Consider the following 24,831-nt stretch of genomic DNA (forward strand, 5'->3'; position numbering starts at 1 on the left):
ATCAGATGATTTCTGTACTTGTCTGGCACGCTTTGATGAAATAACACAAAGAAAATTAACACAATATAATTTATTCACTGTGATAAAAATAGTCACGACCAGTGTGGACTAAATCTTTTCTGCATTCTTGTTGATAAAAGTTTTACAGCTTTCAGTCGTACTCTGTTACATTCCTCGTCTCAGAAAACTTTGTTAAAATTAAACGAGGGATAAAAAAACAACAACTTTGAGAAACACTTTGTAATGACTAAATAAATACAACTTTTTTAAAGGTAGAAGGAGAAATGAAAAGGGAGGAAAAATAAACTCAACAAAACCTATTCCAGGCTCAGTTTCTTGTACTGCACTGAATGTTCCTCTAGGTGGCAGCAAGGAGTCAAACCTGATCTTCACACTGCTGTCGTCTACAACACTGATTATAAGATGATTTGGGGGGAATTAAAATTAGAATTTAACACAAGTTAGAATAGTGAATATGTCACTGAAACAGGAGAACACAACAACAGGAAACAGAAAAAACAAAGAATAAACTACAAACTGAAAGAGAAACTACAAAGTGCGAATGAAACATCCATCAGGTGCGTTGTGTTAATCACATTTGGAGGGAGACACATTTTCTCGCACAGTGACACTATGCGGACCCACCACCCACTGAGGAACAAAACAACAGGCCCCCTCAGGATGAACCATTGACTATATGGCGAGGGGGGGGGGTAATCGCTGGTTTCTATTGAAGTTTGAGGTCCAGTTTTGGATTTTGGATGTCGTGGTTACGGTTGAGGTTAACAAAGGAAATGATACAAGTCAGTGAGACGGACAAAAACCAGTTGTGTGTTTGTGTGTGTGTGTGTGTGTGTGTGTGTGTGTGTGTGTGTGTGTATAGCAGTGCTTGTGAGGACTAATATCTAATTCGATCACAGTGAGGACCCCAGTGAGGACAGTGGGGACATTTTGGACCCTGCTCAAAGCTGATCAGCTGTTATTATTGTGAAGGTCCCTTTAAAAGCACACCAATACAAACAAGCCGTGTATACTGGGATTAGTGGGTCATCTTTGGGTATTAAACATTCACAGTGGGATGGCGAGGGCAACCTTGCACCGTCCATTTTTTAGTATGTTGAGTCAGCGTTTCCTGCAGGGCGTTTAAACAGTCAGTGCCAACTTTAATCTTACTCTCTCTTCTAGATTGTATTTGGCTAGCTGCTAGCTTTTAAATCACATGGCTGTTTTTTTTGTCAACGAATGAAAAACTGATACAGTTCACCTCGTAATAAACTGATTATATTTTTGATCATCTATATCAGCCAGGTAATAATTGCTCGACCTCCATTTAACATCCAGCTAGCGCAGTGCATATGGGACCTTACAAGTTAGCCTTCCTAACAAAAAAAAAGCACAGTAACACTCTGTGACACTTGTTGAAACGTCTTGAAGTTATCGTTGTTGTTACTCCACTATGAGTTGTTGGAAAGCTGAGCGGCTCGGGGGATGTTGAGGTTGAAGTTGGCTGATGAAGCTTCTGAAGCAGGATGAACTTTAAACCTGATCAAACGTTAAACCTCATCAAGTGAACCAACTTGATTCACTCCTCTGTGTGCTTTGTGTGCGATTGCATAATAGTATTTGTCTCTCAAATAAAACTCAGGTAATCATTTTAAACTACATGATCGGTCAAGGTGAATTTCCCGACAGTCTTCGCTGCCTCGTGTGATATTTTTTGTGTATGAGCCAAAAACTGACTAAAACAAACGAGAACTTTGCACTGGTCCTTTAACACTCTTTCGCTCGGTTGTCAAAGTTCTTGGGTTTTTTTCCGGAGCCACGTTCCAAGCCCGCCGCTCTGCAAAGCGCTGTTGAACTGCTGCATCGCCCTTTGGTATCGTCCAGCAGCCATCTTGGAACCAGAGTAAGTCCCCGAAGTGGAATCTGCACCCAACATACGTCCATTCAACTAAAAACAAACAAAAGCAAAAAGCATCAGTGATTTCTTACACAGCAAGACTAAACTTCAGAGTCACAGATGTCACTTTTTTCTTCTCTCTCTCTTTTGCAGAATTTTTTTTTCTTATCAAATCTCCCGCCTTCCTTTTTTTAAATTTTCTCAAAGTTTAAAAATTTTTTAAAAATGCGACTTTCTTAGATTATTTCCTCCTTGAGACACTCGGAGCAGTTTCACTGACACGTCGTCCAGCAGGCTTTTGTAAAAATAATTACGACGCGATCAAATTTTAAAACGAGGCCGTCTGCTCCAATGCAAAACACTCAGCATGCATATTTAAGTCTCAAAGAGGAAGTTAAATCCCTGCTTTTAAAAATATAATTATATGCTGTTTTTTTCTTCTTTCATGAAGACAAAGATGGCTGCCATGTGCTGATGATTCTGTGTCCAAACATCCGTGTTTTGAGGAATTTTTCATTAATCAGAAATAAAGGAAAAAGCTTTTTATTACTGATTTGTGTGGCGCTTTATTAAGTGTGACGGCTTTCTCAAAACTGATTAAAATTCTGAATAGCCAATCAGAGATAAGGGGCCGACGGGTCGCGCCAAAACTCGGGTCAAAACGACCGCTCACCGACGGTACGACTACGACAGAGTGCCGACGATCTCCTCGGTGTGTCGGGTCCTTCAGAGTCTCCGACTCACCTGCAGCTGCAGCGTCTGCCAGCGGGCGAGCGTGGAGCGTCTGCAGAGTCGTGACGGCGTCCCTGAGTCCTTTCTGCGTCCCGTGGAAGTGCTGATCTCCTCCAAGGCTTCATCGCCGCGGCTCCAGTTCACACTGATGTTCGGCGCTCTCCCCGCCGGCCGGTCATCCCTGCTGCTCAGACCTGCGCGGAGACAGAGGAACAACAGGGACGGATTCTACAGATGTCTGCGCATGTTCAACTTTTTTTTCCTCAAACATTTTCTACAGCGTTGCTCATCTTTGTCAGATCAGATAAATCTCGACTTGTAGTTTGTTTTATGATTAGAAGCAGCAGCGAAGAAGAAGAAGAAGAAAATATGTGCAAATGTAACTGCAGACACTTTCAGCCTTGTACCTACAGCCGAGCAGCAGCTGCTGTCGCCTGTACGGGAAGGGGAGGTGCTTGACAGGCGTGAGGCGTCGTGTCATGGCCCGGCACAGATGACCTGTGTGACTAAGTGTCCCCACCGTCAGGCTGTGCAGGTACACGGGCTCCACCAGGTGAGACAAGAGAGCCCCTTGGAGGCCCAGAACGCTCCATCTGTTCAGACAAACAAGGTCGCACATGCATGAAATAAACATCGGCTTAAATCTCCTTTCTTCAATCAATGATAGCGAAAATAAATAAACGATATCTGGTGGAGGGATCGGTGATTTCTTATACCATAAATATATTTTTGAGTCTGAAACATGTGAGACAGCTTGCATGGTCCAAACAGGACCAGGAGGTAGATACTAGCTTTAATATTAGATTAAACTTCTATCGCCTTATTTTCACCCTTAAAAGTTTTACTCCCATATATAAAATCGTTTTTACGTTAAAAGAAGAGGACAGGATGTAGTCTGCCGTTATGAAGGGCTCTACTTCTAAATGACTCTCATGAATATGTCGACACACAAAGGTGGGTTAAACACTCACTTGGCCAGCTTGTCAGTGCAGGACATGGTGACGACAGGTTTGCCCACGACCCTCCGCGCTGTGACAGGCAGCGTCCCCTCGCCTCCGTCCACCTTCACCCTGAGGTGACAGCGAACCCTCCGGCTGCGGACTGTTACGAGGAAAAACAACAAACACTGACAAAGCCTGAAGCTCTGCTGTTTATATATTCATGTTAAGTGTTTTATGGTGGGTTGCTCCTTTATGAATGCTTCATGAAGAGCAGCGGGACAAATTGATTATTAATTTAATTGTGAACCAAGTACAGGTTGGTGATGAAACAAAAAGTCTTCTCACATGCAGCGGTGGTCTCGTAGGGACAGTTGAGACGAGCGTCTCCGCACGGCGACGAGCTGACGTACATGTGGAAGAGGACGCCATCTTGTAACCGGAAGCTGCTGCTTCTGCCGCCATCGGCACTGCCGACTTTCGCGGGCACAAAGATGGATGGTTCCTCACAATCTGCTCGCTTGCTTCAGAAGGGGAAAAAAAGGGAAAAGAGACCGACGTAAACTTCCAAACTGTTTTCAGTCTGTTTCAGGGCGTTTGGTTACTGTAAATATCCCAAATTTCCTTTTTCACACACAATAAACACAGCTGGGAAACACGAGGCCTGAATCTTGTCTGATTTGGGTTTTTTTACATAACGCCGAAATCCTGAACCAGTTAGCGCCCCCTACAGGCCGTTTGTGCAACAGTCAGGATCTACGTATCTCTTCCCCTGTCCACGGCTGGAGGGGAATTTGCCTGAGAATATCCTGCTGCTTTCTCAAATCAGATGACTCCGACTGGCTGCTGGAAAAAAAAGCCATTATCATGCCCTTAAAGCGATCCCGCCTCGTTGTCCGAAGCTACGATAAAAATGATCCGTGTGTCCGACTGATGCAATTAGCGACGTCTGAATTTTTTAACCTTTAACGTTGTGCATTTTTAAATCAGACGCACCACCCTGCTGCCAGAAATACTTGAATCATTGAAGCGCCAAATGTGGAGTCATCTGGCGAAGAAAATAGTCCCACACAAAAACACACTTTTAATCATATATCTGAAGACAGGAAGGAGTTTGAGCATTAAGTTCATCCTTCAGGTTCAGGTGTGTACCACAGCAGAAGCTCCAGCTGAGAATACAGGAATCGAACCAGCGCCCTCCTGCTGACAGCTTCGGCGTGGCAGTCTCTGAGCGTCCCGCCGTGGTCACTCACATTGTCCGAGTCTAAACACTTTGTCCCCGTGGCCAGAGACACAACCCGCGCAGATCTGAGGTCAAACCCTGAAAACGGAAAAGAGAGAGAGAGACGGAGATTAGAGTAAGAGCGAAGGATCTGATGGAACAAGACGTTGAACACGAAGAGGTTTAAAGATTTGACTCTCAGAGCAGGAAAACGAAAGACGTGTCCTCTCGTCCACGGAACAGGCCGGGACGCACGCTGTAATGAAAAGTGTATGATGGAGCAATCACTCCCAAGTCTTTTGTGTCGCAATCTGGCCTCATCAAAGATTCACAGAGAGTCGACGATGACTCTCTCCCCCTCTGGATCTGCGAGGTAATTTGAGGTGAAGTCGGGTTTTTTTTTTCGTGGTGCAGTGATTCATTTTTATGTTGCTCCTGCTTCGACTCAAAAACAGCAAAAACATTTCCATCCACACTTTTTTAAAATCGGTGATATATTTGACCCTCAGTCATGAAAGGCAACAAGAAGAGCGGAAACGACAGCAGAGCCCCGATGTGTGTGTGTGTGTGCAGTGGTTTGAGTTTTTCTGCAATTATTCAGGACCTTAGTTAATAAGTTAGCTGAGCCCGCATTAAAAGTGCCATTATTTTCCATCTCACTTTAAACTTTCAGTGACTCTCCAGCTGTGCTGCGAACACAACGAGCTGACATCACGTCACCTTCTGTTAACATCAGAGTCGTCTTCGTGTGGTCTATCTTCCCTTCAGAAATAAACCCTCTTTAAGCTCCTCCCCCTCTCTCCACATGCCCCCTTTCCTCTGATTGGCCGGCTCTCTGGAAGCCTTCTGCAGGGGCAGAACGCTGCAGGGCTGCCAGAGGAGACTTTAAACTCTTGGTTTCATACGGAGGAACTGTCATGTGATTTACGGAGCACGCTGTTTGGCACCTCGTTGAGTTCGTTAAGGTTCATCCAACATTATTTTTTATAAAATGTGGATCAGATCATCTTTAACTAAAGTAAAACTCTGATATGAAACATTTGAGGGTATAGATCGATCCCACTGTTATCCTTTCATCCGTCATAATGGACCCTAAAAGTACATTTGAGAATTCACTGTTACGGGTAAAATGACGGCACTTGCACTCCAATCAACAACAGTCTGCCCGCTGACAGGTGAGGTGAATAACACTGATTATCTCCTCACCTGTCAGAAGTGGAACATTTTGTTGTGTCATTAGAAACGGGCGTTGATAAAAAAAGGACAAGGTTTTCTTTTAACGCCGCGTCTCCAGCGCTCACCTCGGGTCATTACGATCCCTGCCAGCACCTTGTGACGGGCACACGAGGTCGAGGGACAAGTTTCCGTCAGCTCGGTGTATTTCTCTCTCACCAGGTTGGAGATGGACTCTGCAAAAAACTGCAGAAGAAGAAGAAGAAGAAGAAGTGGTAAGCACAGTTGCTATCATCTGTTTACTTTGATACTGAGGAAGAAGAAAAAAGTGATTTCTCCACAGGTCACATCTGATGCAAAACGCACTTCAGCATGTTTCTCTACAAAGCTGCCAAACGTTGTTTAAAAGTTGCTGAAATAAGCGAAGATCTCCCTGAGGACTTTTATTTGCTTCAAAACCTCGATGAGTCTTCAACAGATGTTTAAAGTTTGGATCGACGCCATCAGACCGATGTGATCAATATCAGACCTGATACAGGTGTAAGACTGGATCGGACCCATCTCTAAATATATTATAACAAAATAAGACTTTTTAAGAGCAGTTAATAAAGATTTTTATCTACGTGAAAATGCTTTTGACTAAAATAACTCAAATTATTGACAATGATTTTCTTTAAAACAAACTGGCGACTCTAAATGACATTAAATCTGAACTGCTGTTTTCTCTGACTTTTTCTTCCTTACTTTTCCCAGCCTCAATCAACCACTCAGGAAACCTTCAAACTCAGTCTGCAGGGAAGCGCCAGCAGCCGTGACATTTGCCAGGACAAGCTCGCCAAAAAAATCTCTTGACAGTCTGTCAACGATGTCCGACAGTTTCTCACTCGGAGCTCTTCTAGTCTGCAGAGAAAACGGTAAAGCACTCCTACATGTCACAATATGCCCAATTATATTTTTTTTAGAGGACTGTCACTCTTTGGGAAGACATCAGTTCGACACGATTGGCGGCGGCGGTGGTCAACAATGTCCCATGAGGGCCAGCGACAAAAACAAAAAAGGATCTGTGATGGTCTTGACAAGAAGCTTATAAATATCATCCGGTCTTACTTCGTCTGCTGAATATTTAAAATGTTATGAAACTGCTCAGACAGCAGATGAAATATTTGACGGAGTGAATTGAGCCAAGCGGAGCACCAAATAATTCATGTTAGGTAAATCTGCTGCGGCTGAGTTAAACAGACGTTCACTGATTGTTCAAGCTTAAGTTCTTCTTGTACTTTCAGAAAAAAAAAAAAAATCCTGGGAGAGGGATTTTAAAACATTTCCCGTCTTTTCTTCCAAACTTTTTTTTTAGAAGCAATAGCACAACATCATCGGCGAAAAAGGAAAATGAAAGGTGGAGTAGCAAGGGTCGGGAAAAAGAAAGCGACAGACCCTTCGCCACAAACGCAGCGAAATGCTTCAGAATAGACTGGTGTAGTTTTGAGTCCTAAAACCAGGAAGTGAGTTAGCATTTTAGCGCCATGGGTTCCTAACTCTAAAAGTCAATGGGGATTTTGAATGGGTTTGTGTTTAGACGCCTGAAATAAGGTCTGTGGTTAACACAAGCTGAAGAGATGTTGACGTTTTGTTAGACGAGATAAACTACGTTAGCTAAGACCCCCACTTGTGACTTTTAAAGTTTTTATGCGAACTTAAAACGGCGGTTGCTAACGAGTAGCTAACTGAAACAACAGTGGTTGTCATGGAGACATTAAACGTCATCACGCCGGGAACTCTCTCCCTAATCCTCCTTACAGCCTCTAGTCATGTTTTCAGTGTTCCTGCAAATATTAGGTTAATAAACAACTTATTAAGCTAACGTTTAGCTAGCTTGTCAAATCCGCTGATTAGATCGATGAAGCGTAACGGTCGTGACGTCATTATAAATCAACCGCGGTGTAGTTAGCTTGTAGCATAACGTTAGCTTTTTACTTCTCTCGGCTGCATTAACTCTTCAAACTTCATATAAATGATGTTCATCTGTAAAGATTATCCTGAACAAAACAACAACGCGTCAGAAACGTGTGTTTGACACAGAGATTATTTTCTGCAACAATCCAAAATCCAATGCAAAAATCCCAAAGGCGAATTTTCGTAGGAACCACCGGCGCCATTTTTTCGGGTTGGCCTACAAAAATACGTCATTACTACACCAGTCTATACGGACAACACGTACGTAGCATGGCAAGCTAAGTAGGCTACACAGATTACAGCTAACACAGCCAGAGGGACTCCAGCTCCTCCCTCACTGGAGACAGTCAGGACACAGACTGGAGTTATGATCTGATGAGATGAGAAACAAAGTAAAACTCACAAAGTCAATGAGGACTTTTTAAAGTCGTCATGGTGATCAGACAACTCGTGATGAGAATGAGTAAAAGCTGAACTCTTCATGTCATTAACCACCTAAAACTCCCGAAAATATAACCGAGACATGACCTCTGTGTGTGTAACAGCCTGTATCTTGACTGTCTTCACTTTTTTTTTATGTGATAACTGTTTTTTTCCTCGTTTTTTTTTTTTTTTTTTGTGGAGAGCAGGTGTTTCTCTGGAGCGAAACTCTCCGGCTCGACGTTTATCTGGCTGACGGTGGCACAAGGTCGTGTGTAATGAGTGTGTTAAACAATTATCTGTCGGATTATTATGCTCTTCACACCGCCTTCTCGCTCCACCTCAATCTCCTCGGTCTGCTGCCGCTCCTCCTTCATCCCTAATGCGCTGTAATAATGTTCATTAAAGCGTCACGCCGGCTGACAGACAGTTCATACTGGAGAGACGGCGATGAAGTTGAATGATCAGTCCGGGAGGCTTTTAAAACCAAAAAAAAAGAGGAGGAAAATTTAGAGCATTTAAGTTTTATGTTGTCTACAATGTTATCATGAGGGTTTCTTCTGCATGTCTGCACGTTGTTTTTTTTCCAAAAGAGCGGATCCTCTTGTTTTCATAAAGCGCGTCAAACCAAGAGATGATTCTCAGAGACATATTATGGAGTTGTTTGGATGCTACAGGACAACATCCGGCTCTCGGGCCTCGGGACACGACGGCCACCGCGGATGTTTCGACACACTCCATTTGGCAGCACCTCAGCGCATGTTTATCCAGACCATTTAGAAGGCTGAATTCAGAGTCAGTGCTCGTCAAAGAGAGGGAGAGGCGTCTCAAATATCTGAAGACTTTGATTCTGAGTGATTCAAAACGCTGACTAAAAAACTAAATCGGAACGCAATCGGCTGTAATTAAGTCACAGCTCCCATCGACATCCCATAGTCAGACCTCTTTCATCAGATACCTGCAGCAGGTGCAGCTGACAATCTGTTCTAGATCTTGGATTTCAAGTTGAGCTGCGTCACGAGAGCCAATCAGTGTTCAGGTTTCCCAACACGAGGAGAATATGAATCTGACGTCGACTGTCCATCAAGCCCTTTTTACAAAGTCTATCAGCTGTTGTTTATAAAAAATCTGCATGTTGGAGCTCTGATAAAAAATAAAAAAAAGACTGTAAAAATGACTTCTGCCTTGACTCAGGTAGGGGTCGCAGGCGGCCGGTCTGTTTGGGCAGTAAGGAGTTAAAAGCTCATTAAGGCCATGTCGGACTTTGTAAGCTGCCAGTATCATTTTAAAATCCGTTCTAAAAGAGATTCTCAGCCAGTGCAGGAAAGCTAAAACAATAATTACAATAATCCAGCCAAGAGTGAAAAGACAGAAGTGATCTGGTCTTTGAGATGTTCCTTCGTTGATAAAAACAGGTTTGACTAACAAAGTGGATCCACTGAGATTTTCCTAAATGCGAGTGTCTAATGTGAGTGTCTAATGTGGTCAGTGAACCGTGGACCTTCTTACCAACATCTGATTATCTACTTCTTCTTCTTTGAGTCCACCGTCTGTGTGGTCGACCTGCTCACCTGAGGTAGCTGATTCTTGGCTCTGCTTCCCTGGAGGCCGATGATCCTCCTCTCCGGTCCCGGACAGATGTTGTATATGTCCTGCAGGGCGGCTGCTGCTGCCTGCGCCTTGGCCTGCCTCTTACTGTGACCGCAGCCTTCGAACACTTTCCCCTCCACTTTAACCACCATGACCAAACTCCTCGCCGGCCTGCCGTGAACTCTCTCTGTCACGCACATGTACCTGAGTCCCGGTCGCAGCTCATTCAGCAGCAGCACAGGGCTGAGGTGTTTAAAAAGTGAGGTGGTGAGGGCTCGTCTTTTTGGATTGGTCGCGGAGAGCAAGTCGAGAGTGAGCCGCAGGAGTCGCCTGCGGTCGTAAATACTGGAGAAGACCGCCGCGTTGCAGTGCATGAGGTCGGCGTTTTCTCGCTGCGACGGCTCGAACTCTTTGAGCAAAGTGTCGGGGATGTCGAGTTTATCTGCTGCGAAGTCCGTTCGAGGAGCGCCGGTGAAGTTCCCCAGGGTGGCGTGAGCCTGGGATGCGTTCGGGAACTGGATGAAGGAGCGGAGAGCCAGCTCTGCGGCCCTCATCTTCGCCTGCTTTTTGGTCCGTCCTACGCCTTCAAACTGGAATCCGTTCACGTCCACAGCCGCAGAAAACACCGGAGCGTGCAGGGGGCCGCTCTTCGACACGATCTCATACCGTAGACCGGGTCGCAGCTCGTTCAGCTGCACCAGCGCGTTCTTACGAGTGACGGCCCACGCTGCTCTTTCACACCTCGGCTGGCTCCGGTGAAGCAGTCCGTCTTTTCCACTTGCCAACGGCTGCTTCCTCTTAAGAGCTCCGGGTAGAGTCGAGCGAAACTCAGATGGACGACATCTCCAAGGAAGGTCTGAGTCAAGAGGTCGTTTATCAACCTGGTTCTCTTTCACCTCCAAACTGCACGTACCTGTGGACAGAGCAGGAAGTGGGAATGTAAAAGGGGGAGAAAAAGAAAGTAAATATGCCAAAGTTTCCGAACAAAAAGGAGGAGAAAGACTCACTGGAGGCGTCTGCATCCTCGGCTGACGACGCTGCGCTCTCCCAGTGGGGTTTGTTGCTGCTGACGGTCGCTGACATGTCGCTCCGCCCTGAAAAGAAACATGTTCAGTGTTCACCACAGCTCGCTCAACATCTAGAACATTTACATCTATAAATATGTGAGCCCATGGGTGACGGGTTGTTCTTCGCTCCCAGCCTTAAAAGTGATCGAATGAACTGAGGTCAATACGCCGTCAGAGTTCCCGCGACACAGACAGAAGGAGTGAAAACAAACAGACGGGGTTATTAAGAGCTGACGTTTTCAGACGGGAAGCAAACAGGAGCTCAAACAGAAGGAGGAGGTTTAGTAATCTCTCTTGCTGTTGGATTCTGACGGATTTGAAAAAAGGAGAAGATGTCAGAAGGTCGTAATCTCTTGTGGAAGTCCTCGAAGTAAACAAGGACTGGTCGAGTCGTGACTCGCTCCAGAGACACGACGACACGGAGCGACGTCGGCGCTGCACGTCGATCTTTACAGCTAGCTTGAAGATAATTTGATGTACTGGAGTTGCAAAAAGGAGACGGTGCATGCTTCCCCCTCCTGAACCAGGACCTGCTCATCCACCCAAAGGGTTTTCTGAAGACCTTCATGTTAGGCCATGAAGTATGCATTAGATCAGTGTTCTTAAAACTGATAACCTAACAAACGTAAACATCCTTTGTCTTTCTCCAACAGCTCAGTTTATCTTCCACACGTTGCGATTTGGGGATTTAGCTTCAGGAAACACCTCCGGCTATGAGTCTGTAATAGATCGACCTGCTTATCCTTATTACCCCCCCCCCCCCAAAAACCAGTGACCCCATTTATCCCATTTAGATTTATGAGGAGACCTGCCACCCTTGCAGTGCATGCAGGAGGAAAATATATACCCAACGAATGAGCGAAAAGAGATAGAAATACAGCTGTTTGATTTGAAATCAGCTGTTATCATTATCCTTATTATAATTATGGAATATTAATATGGTGGAGATGAGATGTTTGAAGCGCTCTTATTCTTTATTTAAGATCATCATTATGTTAGTTATGTATTGTTTCTTAGCGACTTTGCTGTCTCAGAATTCTTTCTTCATAATCTCTAAACTATCTTAAAGGCAAATTTAGCTAAAAAATCCAATTAAAGGCAGAGTTAAAAAAAAAGCTAGCATGTTAAAAAAGGAGCGTGGACATTTTGTGGATTGTTTGACTTGCTGGTGTTTAGATTCACTGCCTGTTTGTTTCCCCCCCCCGGTGATTGGTGATTCTGGAGGGCACCGAAACTACGAGTCATTAGAATAATGAAGAGCGCACACCAAATTATTGTGCGTTAACCTTGCACCTTGCAGTTATATTAGGCGTGTGATGCCATTAAGTGGTGGGTTTATATGAGCGGGCGCCGCGAGATGGGATGTGAAGTAATGATGTGAGGCTGCAGCGTGTGAGGGCAGCGGCAGGTGGAGGTTGGAGATGTGTTAACGATCTGCATCATCGCAGCTAATGGGCCCGTTCGTTTTCGGGTTGAAAACACAAAAGACATAACTGTGTTTTTTTTTTTTTTGCGTCCCGTCGTGAACTCTCCACGCTTTCTGTCACTTTCACGTTTCATCCATCTCTTTTTTTTTTTTTTTCTTCCCCTCACTCGTAAATACCAAACACTCTCATGCAAGTGTCGCTTCATCAGCTCTCTTCCATTTATAGATTGCAGGATTTGAGGCTAAACAGGTTGAAACATGATGCCGTTTCAGCTTAAACGACCAGTAATCTTCCCCAGAAGAAAATCTCTAAAATCAATGAGTCCTGCAGTTTAGAGGTTTAGGGCCTTCGTCCGTTAGCAGCTTTTTTTTATATTGCACGAGCATCGCCAACGTGCTAGGACATTTCTCATCAGGTTGTACTGATAGCTTGATGTCTGAGGGAGGTGGTGCTTCCGTTTCCTGACAGCCCTGCTGCGTTCTGCCAATTCATTTTTTGTTTCCTTTGCACAGTTTTTTAATTTTTTCGGTGGTGGGTGTTATAATACAGAAACACATCCGCTGTGAGCAGGGTTCGAACCTGCGCGGGGAAACCCCATTGGATTTCGAGTCCAACGCCTTAACCTCTCGGCCATCACAGCTGTGACCCTTGTGAGTCCAAACTGGTTGATCGACCGCCCTGCACTCCTGACACCATTTACTGCCCATTATAATGTCCCATATATAGTTAAATTCTTCATCATGATGACTTTTCATCGGTACATTAAGCAAGCTCACTGTCACAGTTTGGGATGTGCATCTTAGTCTTTACTTACTCACATGAATGTCCTCTCCTATCGTACATCTAATGGCATTAATTGTAGCAGGAAATGGAAAAAAAAACGATGGCATGTACTTCCCAGAGCCGTCATGACTTGGGTCCAAAAAACAAAAATGATCTGCATCATCGCAGCTAATGGGCCCGTTCGTTTTAGGGTTGAAAACACAAAAGACATAACTGTGTGTTTTTCTTTTTGCGTTCCGTCGTGAACTCTCCACGCTTTCTGTCACTTTCACGTTTCATCCATCTCTTTTTTTTTTTTTTTCTTCCCCTCACTCGTAAATACCAAACACTCTCACGCAAGTGTCGCTTCATCAACTCACTTCCATTTATAGATTGCAGGATTTGAGGCTAAACAGGTTGAAACATGACGCCGTTTCAGCTTAAACGACCAGTAATCTTCCCTCTAAAATCAATGAGTCCTGCAGTTTAGAGGTTTAGGGCCTTCGTCCGTTAGCAGCTTTTTTTTATATTGCACGAACATCGCCAACGTCCTAGGACATTTCTCATCAGGTTGTACTGATAGCTTGATCTCCTGACAGCCCTGCTGCGTTCTGCCGATTCATTTCCTTTGCACCAGCACAGTTTTTTTATTTTTTCGGTGGTGGGTGTTATAATACAGAAACTCATCCGCTGTGAGCAGGGTTCGAACCTGCGCGGGGAAACCCCATTGGATTTCGAGTCCAACGCCTTAACCTCTCGGCCATCACAGCTGTGACCGTTAAGAGTCCAAACTGGTTGATCGACCGCCCTGCACTCCTGACACCATTTACTGCCCATCATAATGTCCCATAAATTATTCATCATGATGACTTTTATTGGTACATTAAGCAAGCTCACTGTCACAGTTTGGGATGTGCATCTTAGTCTTTACTTACTGTCCTCTCCTATCATACATCTAATGGCATTAATTGTAGCAGGAAATGGGAAAAAAACGATGGCATGTACTTCCCAGAGCCGTCATGACTTGGGTCCAAAAGACAAAAAAGACACAACAGGAATAAGAAGATGGCCGAGCAGAAATGAGAAGAGGGAGCTTGTGTGGCTTCATATTGCACAGTCGTTGTGTATATTAAAGCTTGAGGTAACGTTTGTCTCTCCAGCCTCTGTTAATGAAGCTTGTTTAATAGAATAATGAAATTAGGCATGGCACTGGGGAAGCGAGAAGCACCCGCTTGCTGTCCAGCGTGTGTGTGTGTGTGTGTGTGTGTGTGTGGTCTGACGGCTGTGGATAATCTCATTTGCTAATCATAATTAATGATGAGCGGCTTCATTTACTTGTAATGGGGACTGTCTTTCCTCAAGGGCAAAGAAATTCAGAAACTTTGTAAAAAAATCATTTGAGCATCCAGTAAGTGGAAACCTGATGGGATCGCCCCGCTCAGATTCAAACCACGTTAAGGTCCGAGTGTTCCTCCAATGAGGTCTTAAAAATAATAAAAATGGCCTTCAGTAATTTATTTGGAATTTATCTCCATGAAGAGGTTCAACGAGTCTTTTTGCTCCTGTCATTGGTTCTTTATTGTAGAGCTTCTTTACATTTTAGAGCCAACCAAAGACAAACATGTTCGTCTTCCCAGCTTTTACAAAACAACATATCGACCTCTATGAAGAGATGTCAGCAGTAGACATAGAAATATAGCACATAGATCACAGCTGTGATGGCCGAGAGGTTAAGGCGTTGGATTCGAAATCCAATGGGGGTTCCCCGCGCAGGTTCGAACCCTGCTCACAGCGTGAACACTACTTATACACTACTCCATTGGTGGGGACGATCAGCAATGCTTCAATTAATGCCAATAAATGTTACGATCGGAGAGGAAATTCATGTGAGCAAGACCAAAAACCCATTTCCACCCAGCGGTTCTGTCTCGGTACAGCTGCACGCTGTACCGAGCGGTGCTTCCATAGACTAATCCCGGGAAAGATTTCCCCAACCGTCCTACTTTCTGGGATCCTTCCGTTGGGGTGCCAAGAATGTGGAGCCGACCTGAAAAAGGTGGAGCGAACACTGCAGTCTGCTGATTGGTTGAAAGAATCGTCACTTCCTGTGTTACGTCGGCATAAAAACAAAAACACCATGTCGAAGACGCACATCCCGAACTGTGACAGTGGGCTTGTTCGATGTAACCTAAAAGTCATCATGATGAAGAACTGAACTATTCATGGCACACTGTAGCGGGCAGGAAGTGGTGTCTGGAGTGCAGGGCGGTCGATCAACCATTTTGGACTCTGAAGGTCACATACATGTCATCATATAAGTAGGTATAATTGTACAAACATTTATGCTTTGTGTTAAAAACATGCTTGAAATTGCTGCTTTGAATAGATGCAATAATCTGGGAACATAATGAGGCGTACTGGTTTTGAACTTCCAGTAGAAACTGACTTAAAGTGCTGTTTTCACTGCCTGATTTCAGCTGGCTCATATATGATCTCTGTGATCAGTTTCTACATAGAAATGTAGCACATGGATCACAGCTGTGATGGCCGAGAGGTTAAGGCGTTGGATTCGAAATCCAATGGGGGTTCCCCGCGCAGGTTCGAACCCTGCTCACAGCGTTGACACTACTTATACAACACGCCATTGGTGGAGACTATCAGCAATGCTACAATTAATGCCAATAAATGTTACGATCGGAGAGGAAATTCATGTGAGCAAGACCAAAAACCCATTTCCACCCAGCGGTTCCATCTCGGTACAGCGTGCAATTTGCGGCGTTTCCATAGACTAATCCCAGGAAAGATTTCCAACCGTCCTACTTTTTGGGATCCTTCCGTTGGGGTGCCAAGAATGTGGAGCCGACCTTCCTGTGTTACGTCGGCATAAAAACAAAAACACAACCCCGCCATGTCGAAGATGCACATCCCGAACTGTGACAGTGGGCTTGTTCGATGTAACCTAAAAGTCATCATGATGAAGAACTGAACTATTCATGGCACACTGTAGCGGGCAGGAAGTGGTGTCTGGAGTGCAGGGCGGTCGATCAACCATTTTGGACTCTGAAGGTCACATACATGTCATCATTTTGCATATAAGTATAATAAGTAGGTATAATTGTTCAAACATTTATGCTTTGTGTTGAAAACATGCTTGAAATTGCTGCTTTAAATAGATGCAATAATCTGGGAACATAATGAGGCGTACTGGTTTTGAACTTCCAGTAGAAAGACTAAACTTGTTCCTGACTTAAAGTGCTGTTTTCACTGCCTGGTTTCAGCTCTGTAATCACTTTCTACATAGAAATATAGCACATAGGTCACAGCTGTGATGGCCGAGAGGTTAAGGCGTTGGATTCGAAATCCAATGGGGGTTCCCCGCGCAGGTTCGAGCCCTGCTCACAGCGTGAACACTACTTATACACCACTCCATTGGTGGAGACGATCAGCAATGCTTCAATTAATGCCAATAAATGTTACGATCGGAGAGGAAATTCATGTGAGCAAGACCAAAAACCCATTTCCATCCAGCGGTTCCGTCTCGGTACAGCGTGCAATTTGCGGCGTTTCCATAGACTAATCCCGGGAAAGATTTCCAACCGTCCTACTTTCTGGGATCCTTCCGTTGGGGTGCCAAGAATGTGGAGCCGACCTGAAAAAGGTGGAGCGAACACTGCAGTCTGCTGATTGGTTGAAAGAATCGTCACTTCCTGTGTTACGTCGGCATAAAAACAAAAACACCATGTCGAAGACGCACATCCCGAACAGTGACGGTGGGCTTGTTCGATGTAACCTAAAAGTCATCATGATGAAGAACTGAACTATTCATGGGACACTGTAGCGGGCAGGAAGTGGTGTCTGGAGTGCAGGGCGGTCGATCAACCATTTTGGACTCTGAAGGTCACATACATGTCATCATATAAGTAGGTATAATTGTACAAACATTTATGCTTTGTGTTAAAAACATGCTTGAAATTGCTGCTTTGAATAGATGCAATAATCTGGGAACATAATGAGGCGTACTGGTTTTGAACTTCCAGTAGAAACTGACTTAAAGTGCTGTTTTCACTGCCTGATTTCAGCTGGCTCATATATGATCTCTGTGATCAGTTTCTACATAGAAATGTAGCACATGGATCACAGCTGTGATGGCCGAGAGGTTAAGGCGTTGGATTCGAAATCCAATGGGGGTTCCCCGCGCAGGTTCGAACCCTGCTCACAGCGTTGACACTACTTATACAACACGCCATTGGTGGAGACTATCAGCAATGCTACAATTAATGCCAATAAATGTTACGATCGGAGAGGAAATTCATGTGAGCAAGACCAAAAACCCATTTCCACCCAGCGGTTCCATCTCGGTACAGCGTGCAATTTGCGGCGTTTCCATAGACTAATCCCAGGAAAGATTTCCAACCGTCCTACTTTTTGGGATCCTTCCGTTGGGGTGCCAAGAATGTGGAGCCGACCTTCCTGTGTTACGTCGGCATAAAAACAAAAACACAACCCCGCCATGTCGAAGATGCACATCCCGAACTGTGACAGTGGGCTTGTTCGATGTAACCTAAAAGTCATCATGATGAAGAACTGAACTATTCATGGCACACTGTAGCGGGCAGGAAGTGGTGTCTGGAGTGCAGGGCGGTCGATCAACCATTTTGGACTCTGAAGGTCACATACATGTCATCATTTTGCATATAAGTATAATAAGTAGGTATAATTGTTCAAACATTTATGCTTTGTGTTGAAAACATGCTTGAAATTGCTGCTTTAAATAGATGCAATAATCTGGGAACATAATGAGGCGTACTGGTTTTGAACTTCCAGTAGAAAGACTAAACTTGTTCCTGACTTAAAGTGCTGTTTTCACTGCCTGGTTTCAGCTCTGTAATCACTTTCTACATAGAAATATAGCACATAGGTCACAGCTGTGATGGCCGAGAGGTTAAGGCGTTGGATTCGAAATCCAATGGGGGTTCCCCGCGCAGGTTCGAGCCCTGCTCACAGCGTGAACACTACTTATACACCACTCCATTGGTGGAGACGATCAGCAATGCTTCAATTAATGCCAATAAATGTTACGATCGGAGAGGAAATTCATGTGAGCAAGACCAAAAACCCATTTCCATCCAGCGGTTCCGTCTCGGTACAGCGTGCAATTTGCGGCGTTTCCATAGACTAATCCCGGGAAAGATTTCCAACCGTCCTACTTTCTGGGATCCTTCCGTTGGGGTGCCAAGAATGTGGAGCCGACCTGAAAAAGGTGGAGCGAACACTGCAGTCTGCTGATTGGTTGAAATAATCGTCACTTCCTGTGTTACGTCGGCATAAAAACAAAAACACCATGTCGAAGATGCACATCCCGAACAGTGACAGTGGGCTTGTTCGATGTAACCTAAAAGTCATCATGATGAAGAACTGAACTATTCATGGCACACTGTAGCGGGCAGGAAGTGGTGTCTGGAGTGCAGGGCGGTCGATCAACCATTTTGGACTCTGAAGGTCACATACATGTGTCATCATATAAGTAGGTATAGTTGTACAAACATTTATGCTTTGTGTTAAAAACATGCTTGAAATTGCTGCTTTGAGTAGATACAATAATCTGGGAACATAATGAGACGTACTGGTTTTGAACTTCCAGTAGAAAGACTAATCTTGTTCCTGACTTAAAGATCTGGTTTCAGCTTGGTCTTACATGATCTCTGTATCACTTTCTACATAGAAATATAGCACATAGATCACAGCTGTGATGGCCGAGAGGTTAAGGCGTTGGATTCGAAATCCAATGGGGGTTCCCCGCGCAGGTTCGAATCCTGCTCACAGCGTTAATACCAATTATGCAAAAGGCCATTGGTGGAAACTATTAACAATGTGACACCCCAACTGAGAAGTCTTAAAAATGGTGAGTTGCTTATATGAAGGTAAATGCCAGTTAGACAGCGTGGATGGTTCATATCTGATGTTGATTGTGATTGTCTTGGGATCAGAAATCAAAATGAAACTACTGTAGTTCATGCACAGGTCCATCCTCTGTATTCAAATAGTTTCGAAGATCTCTTTTGTTGTAGATTTTTATTTTCGGGCTTGTTGCCTTTATTTGATAGGACAGTGGGTAAAGTGAGAGATTGGGAAATGACATGCAGGACAGGAGCCACGGGTTGGACTTAAACCGACCGCCCACGTGGAGAACAACGGCGCCCATGCTTTGGGCTCGACCTAAACTCCAGTCTGGTCCATCAGCACCTCATTCTTTTTGTTTTAGTGGCCTAAAATTAATTACTTAGACAGACTGCCTGTTTGAATTGGCCTCATATCAATCTGTTTATGTAGGTTCAAGAAGGCAACATGGCATCCACCATTCAAAATCACGATTGTTGGCCACATTAAAGGAGCCTTCAAAATGGGACGGCCTTCAAATAGGCCGATCAGCACATAGCACTTAAATATGATCTTCCTGTATAAACCAACGTCTGACATCTTCAACGACCTTGAATCAAGTGACGCCTGTAAGGCTTTGGACTACATGTTGAGATTCTAATTCACTCACATTGGGTTTTCTTAGTGTTTGTTGTTGTGTTTTGGGGAGATCAAATATTTCTGAATCACTACCCATCATAATCCTTCCAACGCAAATCTTTTCTCGACAATCTGTCAATTTTTTTTTACTATTCGTCATTTAAATGTAGCTGTGATGGCCGAGAGGTTAAGGCGTTGGATTCGAAATCCAATGGGGGTTCCCCGCGCAGGTTCGAACCCTGCTCACAGCGTGAACACTACTTATACACAACTCCATTGGTGGAGACGATCAGCAATGCTTCAATTAATGCCAATATATGTTACGATCGGAGAGGAAATTCATGTGAGCAAGACCAAAAACCCATTTCCACCCAGTGGTTCTGTCTCGGTACAGCGTGCAATTTGCGGCGTTTCCATAGACTAATCCCGGGAAAGATTTCCCCAACCGTCCTACTTTTTGGGATCCTTCCGTTGGGGTGCCAAGAATGTGGAGCCGACCTGAAAAGGTGGAGCGAACACTGCAGTCTGCTGATTGGTTGAAAGAATCGTCACTTCCTGTGTTACGTCGGCATCTTTACATCTTAAAGTGCTGTTTTCACTGCCTGGCTTCAGCTGGGTCATACATGATCTCTGTATCACTTTCTACATAGAAATATAGCACATAGATCACAGCTGTGATGGCCGAGAGGTTAAGGCGTTGGATTCGAAATCCAATGGGGTTTCCCCACGCAGGTTCGAACCCTGCTCACAGCGTGAACACCAATTATATAAAACGCCATTGGTGGAAACTATTAGCAATGTGACGCCCCAACTGAGAAGTCTTAAAAATGGTGAGTTGCTCCTCTCACACAGGTCAGCATGTGGTGGACACTGTAGCTTCAGTGTTTAGCCAGCTCTGCATGTTGGTGGACACTGTAGCTTCAGTGTTTAGCCAGCTCTGCATGTGGTGGACACTGTAGCTTCAGTGTTTAGCCAGCTCTGCATGTAGAGACACTGTAGCTTCAGTGTTTAGCCAGCTCTGCATGTAGAGACACTGTAGCTTCAGTGTTTAGCCAGCTCTGCATGTTGGTGGACACTGTAGCTTCAGTGTTTAGCCAGCTCTGCATGTTGGTGGACACTGTAGCTTCAGTGTTTAGCCAGCTCTGCATGTTGGTGGACACTGTAGCTTCAGTGTTTAGCCAGCTCTGCATGTGGTGGACACTGTAGCTTCAGTGTTTAGCCAGCTCTGCATGTGGTGGACACTGTAGCTTCAGTGTTTAGCCAGCTCTGCATGTGGGGGACACTGTAGCTTCAGTGTTTAGCCAGCTCTGCATGGGTCTGTAAAGCTTTCTGCGTTCTAACCTCTCTCCATGTTTCAAAAGCATCTCCAACATTGATCCTAGTTTGAGCAGCTTTCTGCTCTTCAGTTTCTACACAGGTTACAAGACAAGGCAAACACCAAAGCATCTGGAATGACCAATCAAATTTCAAGGGCTCCAAGACTGCCCCTGTCTTCACCTCTGCATGCACCCCACTTAGGGCGAAACAATGCGGCACCTCCACCAATGGAGCCTGGGTGTTAACAACTCCCGGAGCTTTTCTCTTACTTGAGTGGAATGGTTCATTAAAAGAAAGAGAAAGGTTATGTAGCTACTCTGGCCAGCTCAAAAAAGGACTTCACGTTTCGACTGATGTCCACAGACGTTTATTTATCTTCTTTATATCTTTGAAGTCAAGGAACACCGTGAAAACTAAAAATAAAAAAGACAAATACCGTTTTAAACTCTTCATGTCATTATTTACATAATTTACAAATTCAGTTAAACAAAGCACTACAAAATAAAACTTTACCGTGTGCGCCTGTATGACCAGCAGTAGAGTAGGAATCGTTGTTGTCTTATTTCACTGTTTTTTCCGACCTTATTACCCTTTTTTCTCCCTCCGTTCCTTAAGTTTCTCTCGTCTTCTCCCGCTGTCCGTTACACATTTCCGCTTCTCGTCATATCCGCTCAAGGTGTTTTCTTGCAAAAACAACTAAACATATAAAACAAACTAAACAAACTATGATGCCACGCTATTTACATTCCCAGACAACTGTGCACTTATCAAAAAGATAAAATAAAACGGAAAGAAATCTCGCACTTGTCGTCATGGCAACCCATACACAACTCTGTAGCGCCAGCTACAGGTTAGGTAACTTTATTTGGTTTACAGGATGTTAGTTGACCCTCTTTGACATGCAATCAACAGTTATCAATACTTCGAGGAGAATCCTTAGTGAAGAGATCGAGGCAAATTAAAGCAGGAATCTAAACAATGTTTCCCAAAGAGAAACAGTTTGTAATCAAAGTGCTGATTAAGTGACGGTAAAGCAGCATGTGAGAGCATTAAAGGTTGAAACGAGGCCATTGTCAGCAGCTGTAGATTATCACCGCCGCTGTTGTAATCTCTCATTGCAATGCCGTTGCACATCACCATATGTTTCAGGCCGTGATTTCATCACTCATTTCCAAATAACGATCATCAGTCTGTTGATTTGAGAGCAGACGTTAAGCTTTGTGGCTTTGTTGCTCGAGCGTGATTGGATGAGTTTCTGCACCGAACTAAATTTAGACTTACACAAATCTCTGCAGTCTGGTGGACAAAATGATATTTGACATGAATATTTTGTGAGTTCACAATCTCAACGTTCCCATTTGACAATTGTTACATGAAAGCGGTGTGCAATTCAGTCGAGTTTAAGCAAGCTCCGTGTCAACGCTGATGCTACCTTTCTACCGAACGCCCTAACGGGTAGATAAATGTGCAGCGAGAGCCAACAGGGTCACAAGTAGGAAGTCGTCAACACAAGTGAGGGCCGGCTTCCTCAGACGTCTCCCTGCTCCAACGCAACTGAATCCAATGAGCGACTCGTTATCGGGCGCCTGCAGACCTTGATGACAAGGATTTAAAGGAGGTGTGTTGGAGAATCTAGTCCTCCAGGACCTAAACCATCCGTCTTCCACTAATTTAGATAAAGGATTGTGTCAGTGGGCCCAGTGGGCGTTATAATACTGATCCGCTGTGAGCAGGGTTCGAACCTGCGCGGGGAAACCCCATTGGATTTCGAGTCCAACGCCTTAACCTCTCGGCCATCACAGCTACATTTAGACAACACATAGTAAACAAAAATTGACAGATTGTTGAGAAAAGATTTGCGTTGGAAGGATTATGATGGGTAGTGATGGGAAATATTTGATCTCCCCAAAACACAACAACAAACACTGAGAGAACCCAATGTGAGTGAATTAGAATCTGAACATCTAGTCCAAAGGGGGGCGGAGCCAGCTCTCTGTGATGATTAGAGTTTAGACTGCAGTACTCATTTTAAACACTAGGGGACAGAGTTACAGACTGCTCCTTTAACAATGTTATGTTTTATAAGGTTTTCCTTGCGAGAGGAAATAACAGAATAACCTTTAATAACTTTTTTTTACTTGTTTGTCAAACGACGTGAGAAAAAGAAAATTGATTCAAGAAAGTAGAAGAATCTCACATGATCAGGAAAATACTGTTTCTTTTTGTGTATTCATCCAAAGTGGGATTCAGATCTCAAACCTGGATGTTTTCGTCAGCACAATGAGCTGCAGAGAAAGCGGGACCCTTAGAACACTTTGCCCGCTGAGCTTCCCTGCAATTAGACTAAATGGGCGCACAAACCATATTGCTAATGTTTTCATGAAGCCAGAGCCCCAGAGAAGTGTAGAGATAGCTCAATCCATCAGTGAAATTACACACTGGCATGCCCCACTAAGTTTGACTGCGCTTATCCAAAATGCATCCAATATACAAAAATGTCTAAAAACGCATGACGTGCCATTCAGAACCACTGATGGACCGTCGAAGAGAGCAGCTGTTTGTTCCATGTTGGAGAATTATAATCCTCACTGAAAGCGGGACAATCAAATATTTTTCCCAAATATGATGGTTTGTTACATGAGACTGAAAGCAGCAGACGGGGATTTAACAGCCAAATGGTCATTTGTTTTTACAGAAAAGCCTCCAGCAAGTTCATCCTGTCATCTGTAGAAAGAGGAAAATCTATTTGTCAGAGTCTGGTGAAATATTCTTTAACCTTATTTTTCTGTTTTAATCTGACTCAGCACTTCCTTTTTTTTTTAACTTCATTTCTCCGTCAAAGTTTTTTATACACTGTAAAAGGTAAATGGACTAGAGCTCGTTTAGTTCTTTTCTTTTCTACACATTCACCCGCTAATGGTTTCTAATTTATTCAAAGTGTCCATCAGTAATAAATCATCCCATTTATACAACGCTGACCAAGCAGCTACTTCAGGGTTAAGTTGCCCATGGACTCATCGGACAAGTACCTGGGGATTGAACTCCGACCTTCCCGTTGAAAGACGACCAACTCCACCACTGAGCCACAGCCGCCCCCATATAGCTTCATTCATTCAAAGATTATTGATTTAACTGAATAATTAACTTGAAACATTTTCCTTGTCCCTTCGAAGTTGGTCAGTTGCTGCCAAATTACAGAAACTGGATTCTAAGACAGTTTGACTTCCTATTTCGACATCCCAAAAGTGGCTGCATCCTATTTACCGGAGCAACAAACACACCAGTGTCAAATACTGAGTCACGAGTCGTCATGTTCACGAGTGCAGCTGCTGCCATCAAACGTTGCACACGACTTTACTCGACAATGAAAATTCAAGTTCTCGACACACAGCGAGCCTCAAAGATGATTCCTGCATGAAGACAAACACACGTCATCAGCGCCTGCCTTTCACTGAAAAAGTCGCCCCCTAGTGGTCATAACATGACGGCTGGCATTAGATCCAATGTCCTGGTTGGTTACAGTGGAAGCATCAGCTGAGTGCATCCTGACCTGAAGATCGTGGGATTTAAGAAAAGCACATCGAGCGATGATTTTCTGAAAGCATTCAGCGCTCTCTCTGCACTGCTGATGCACGTATAAAAAAAAAAAAGGCCAAACGGGTCATTAATGAGAGTGGAACAGGTTTAGTGCACTTTGAATAACCATTGGACTTAATACAAAAGCCATCATGTACTAATCTGCAGCATTTACTGAGGATTAGCATGCAGAGAACAATGCCAGATTAATCCTAAAAGGCTGACCTGTCGCCCACAT

At 44.2% G+C, this 24,831-nt stretch overlaps 1 protein-coding gene across 2 annotated transcripts in view; it reads right to left on the reverse strand.

The window, feature by feature from the left end:
* Nucleotides 1–55: 55 nt before the first annotated feature.
* Nucleotides 56–24,831, reverse strand: part of LOC306826773 (double-stranded RNA-specific editase B2-like) — a 26,074-nt gene continuing 1,298 nt past the window's right edge. Inside the window, exons 2-10 of one of the 2 annotated variants that reach the window (XM_079348294.1) lie at nt 10,936–11,022; nt 9,910–10,841; nt 6,094–6,211; nt 4,723–4,891; nt 3,919–4,094; nt 3,604–3,733; nt 3,044–3,225; nt 2,645–2,826; nt 56–1,951 (exon numbers count right to left, since the gene is read on the reverse strand). In XM_079348294.1, the coding sequence (XP_079204420.1) occupies nt 1,793–1,951; nt 2,645–2,826; nt 3,044–3,225; nt 3,604–3,733; nt 3,919–4,094; nt 4,723–4,891; nt 6,094–6,211; nt 9,910–10,841; nt 10,936–11,022 (2,135 nt within the window). In that variant the 3' untranslated portion in view covers nt 56–1,792. Of the gene's footprint in view, nt 1,952–2,644; nt 2,827–3,039; nt 3,226–3,603; nt 3,734–3,918; nt 4,095–4,722; nt 4,892–6,093; nt 6,212–9,909; nt 10,842–10,935; nt 11,023–24,831 lie in introns of those variants that run through there. The other variant, XM_079348295.1, reaches the window with a different exon arrangement.

The sequence above is a fragment of the Symphodus melops genome (genome assembly GCF_947650265.1).
Source record: "Symphodus melops genome assembly, chromosome: 7".
Lineage (NCBI taxonomy): Eukaryota > Metazoa > Chordata > Actinopteri > Labriformes > Labridae > Symphodus > Symphodus melops.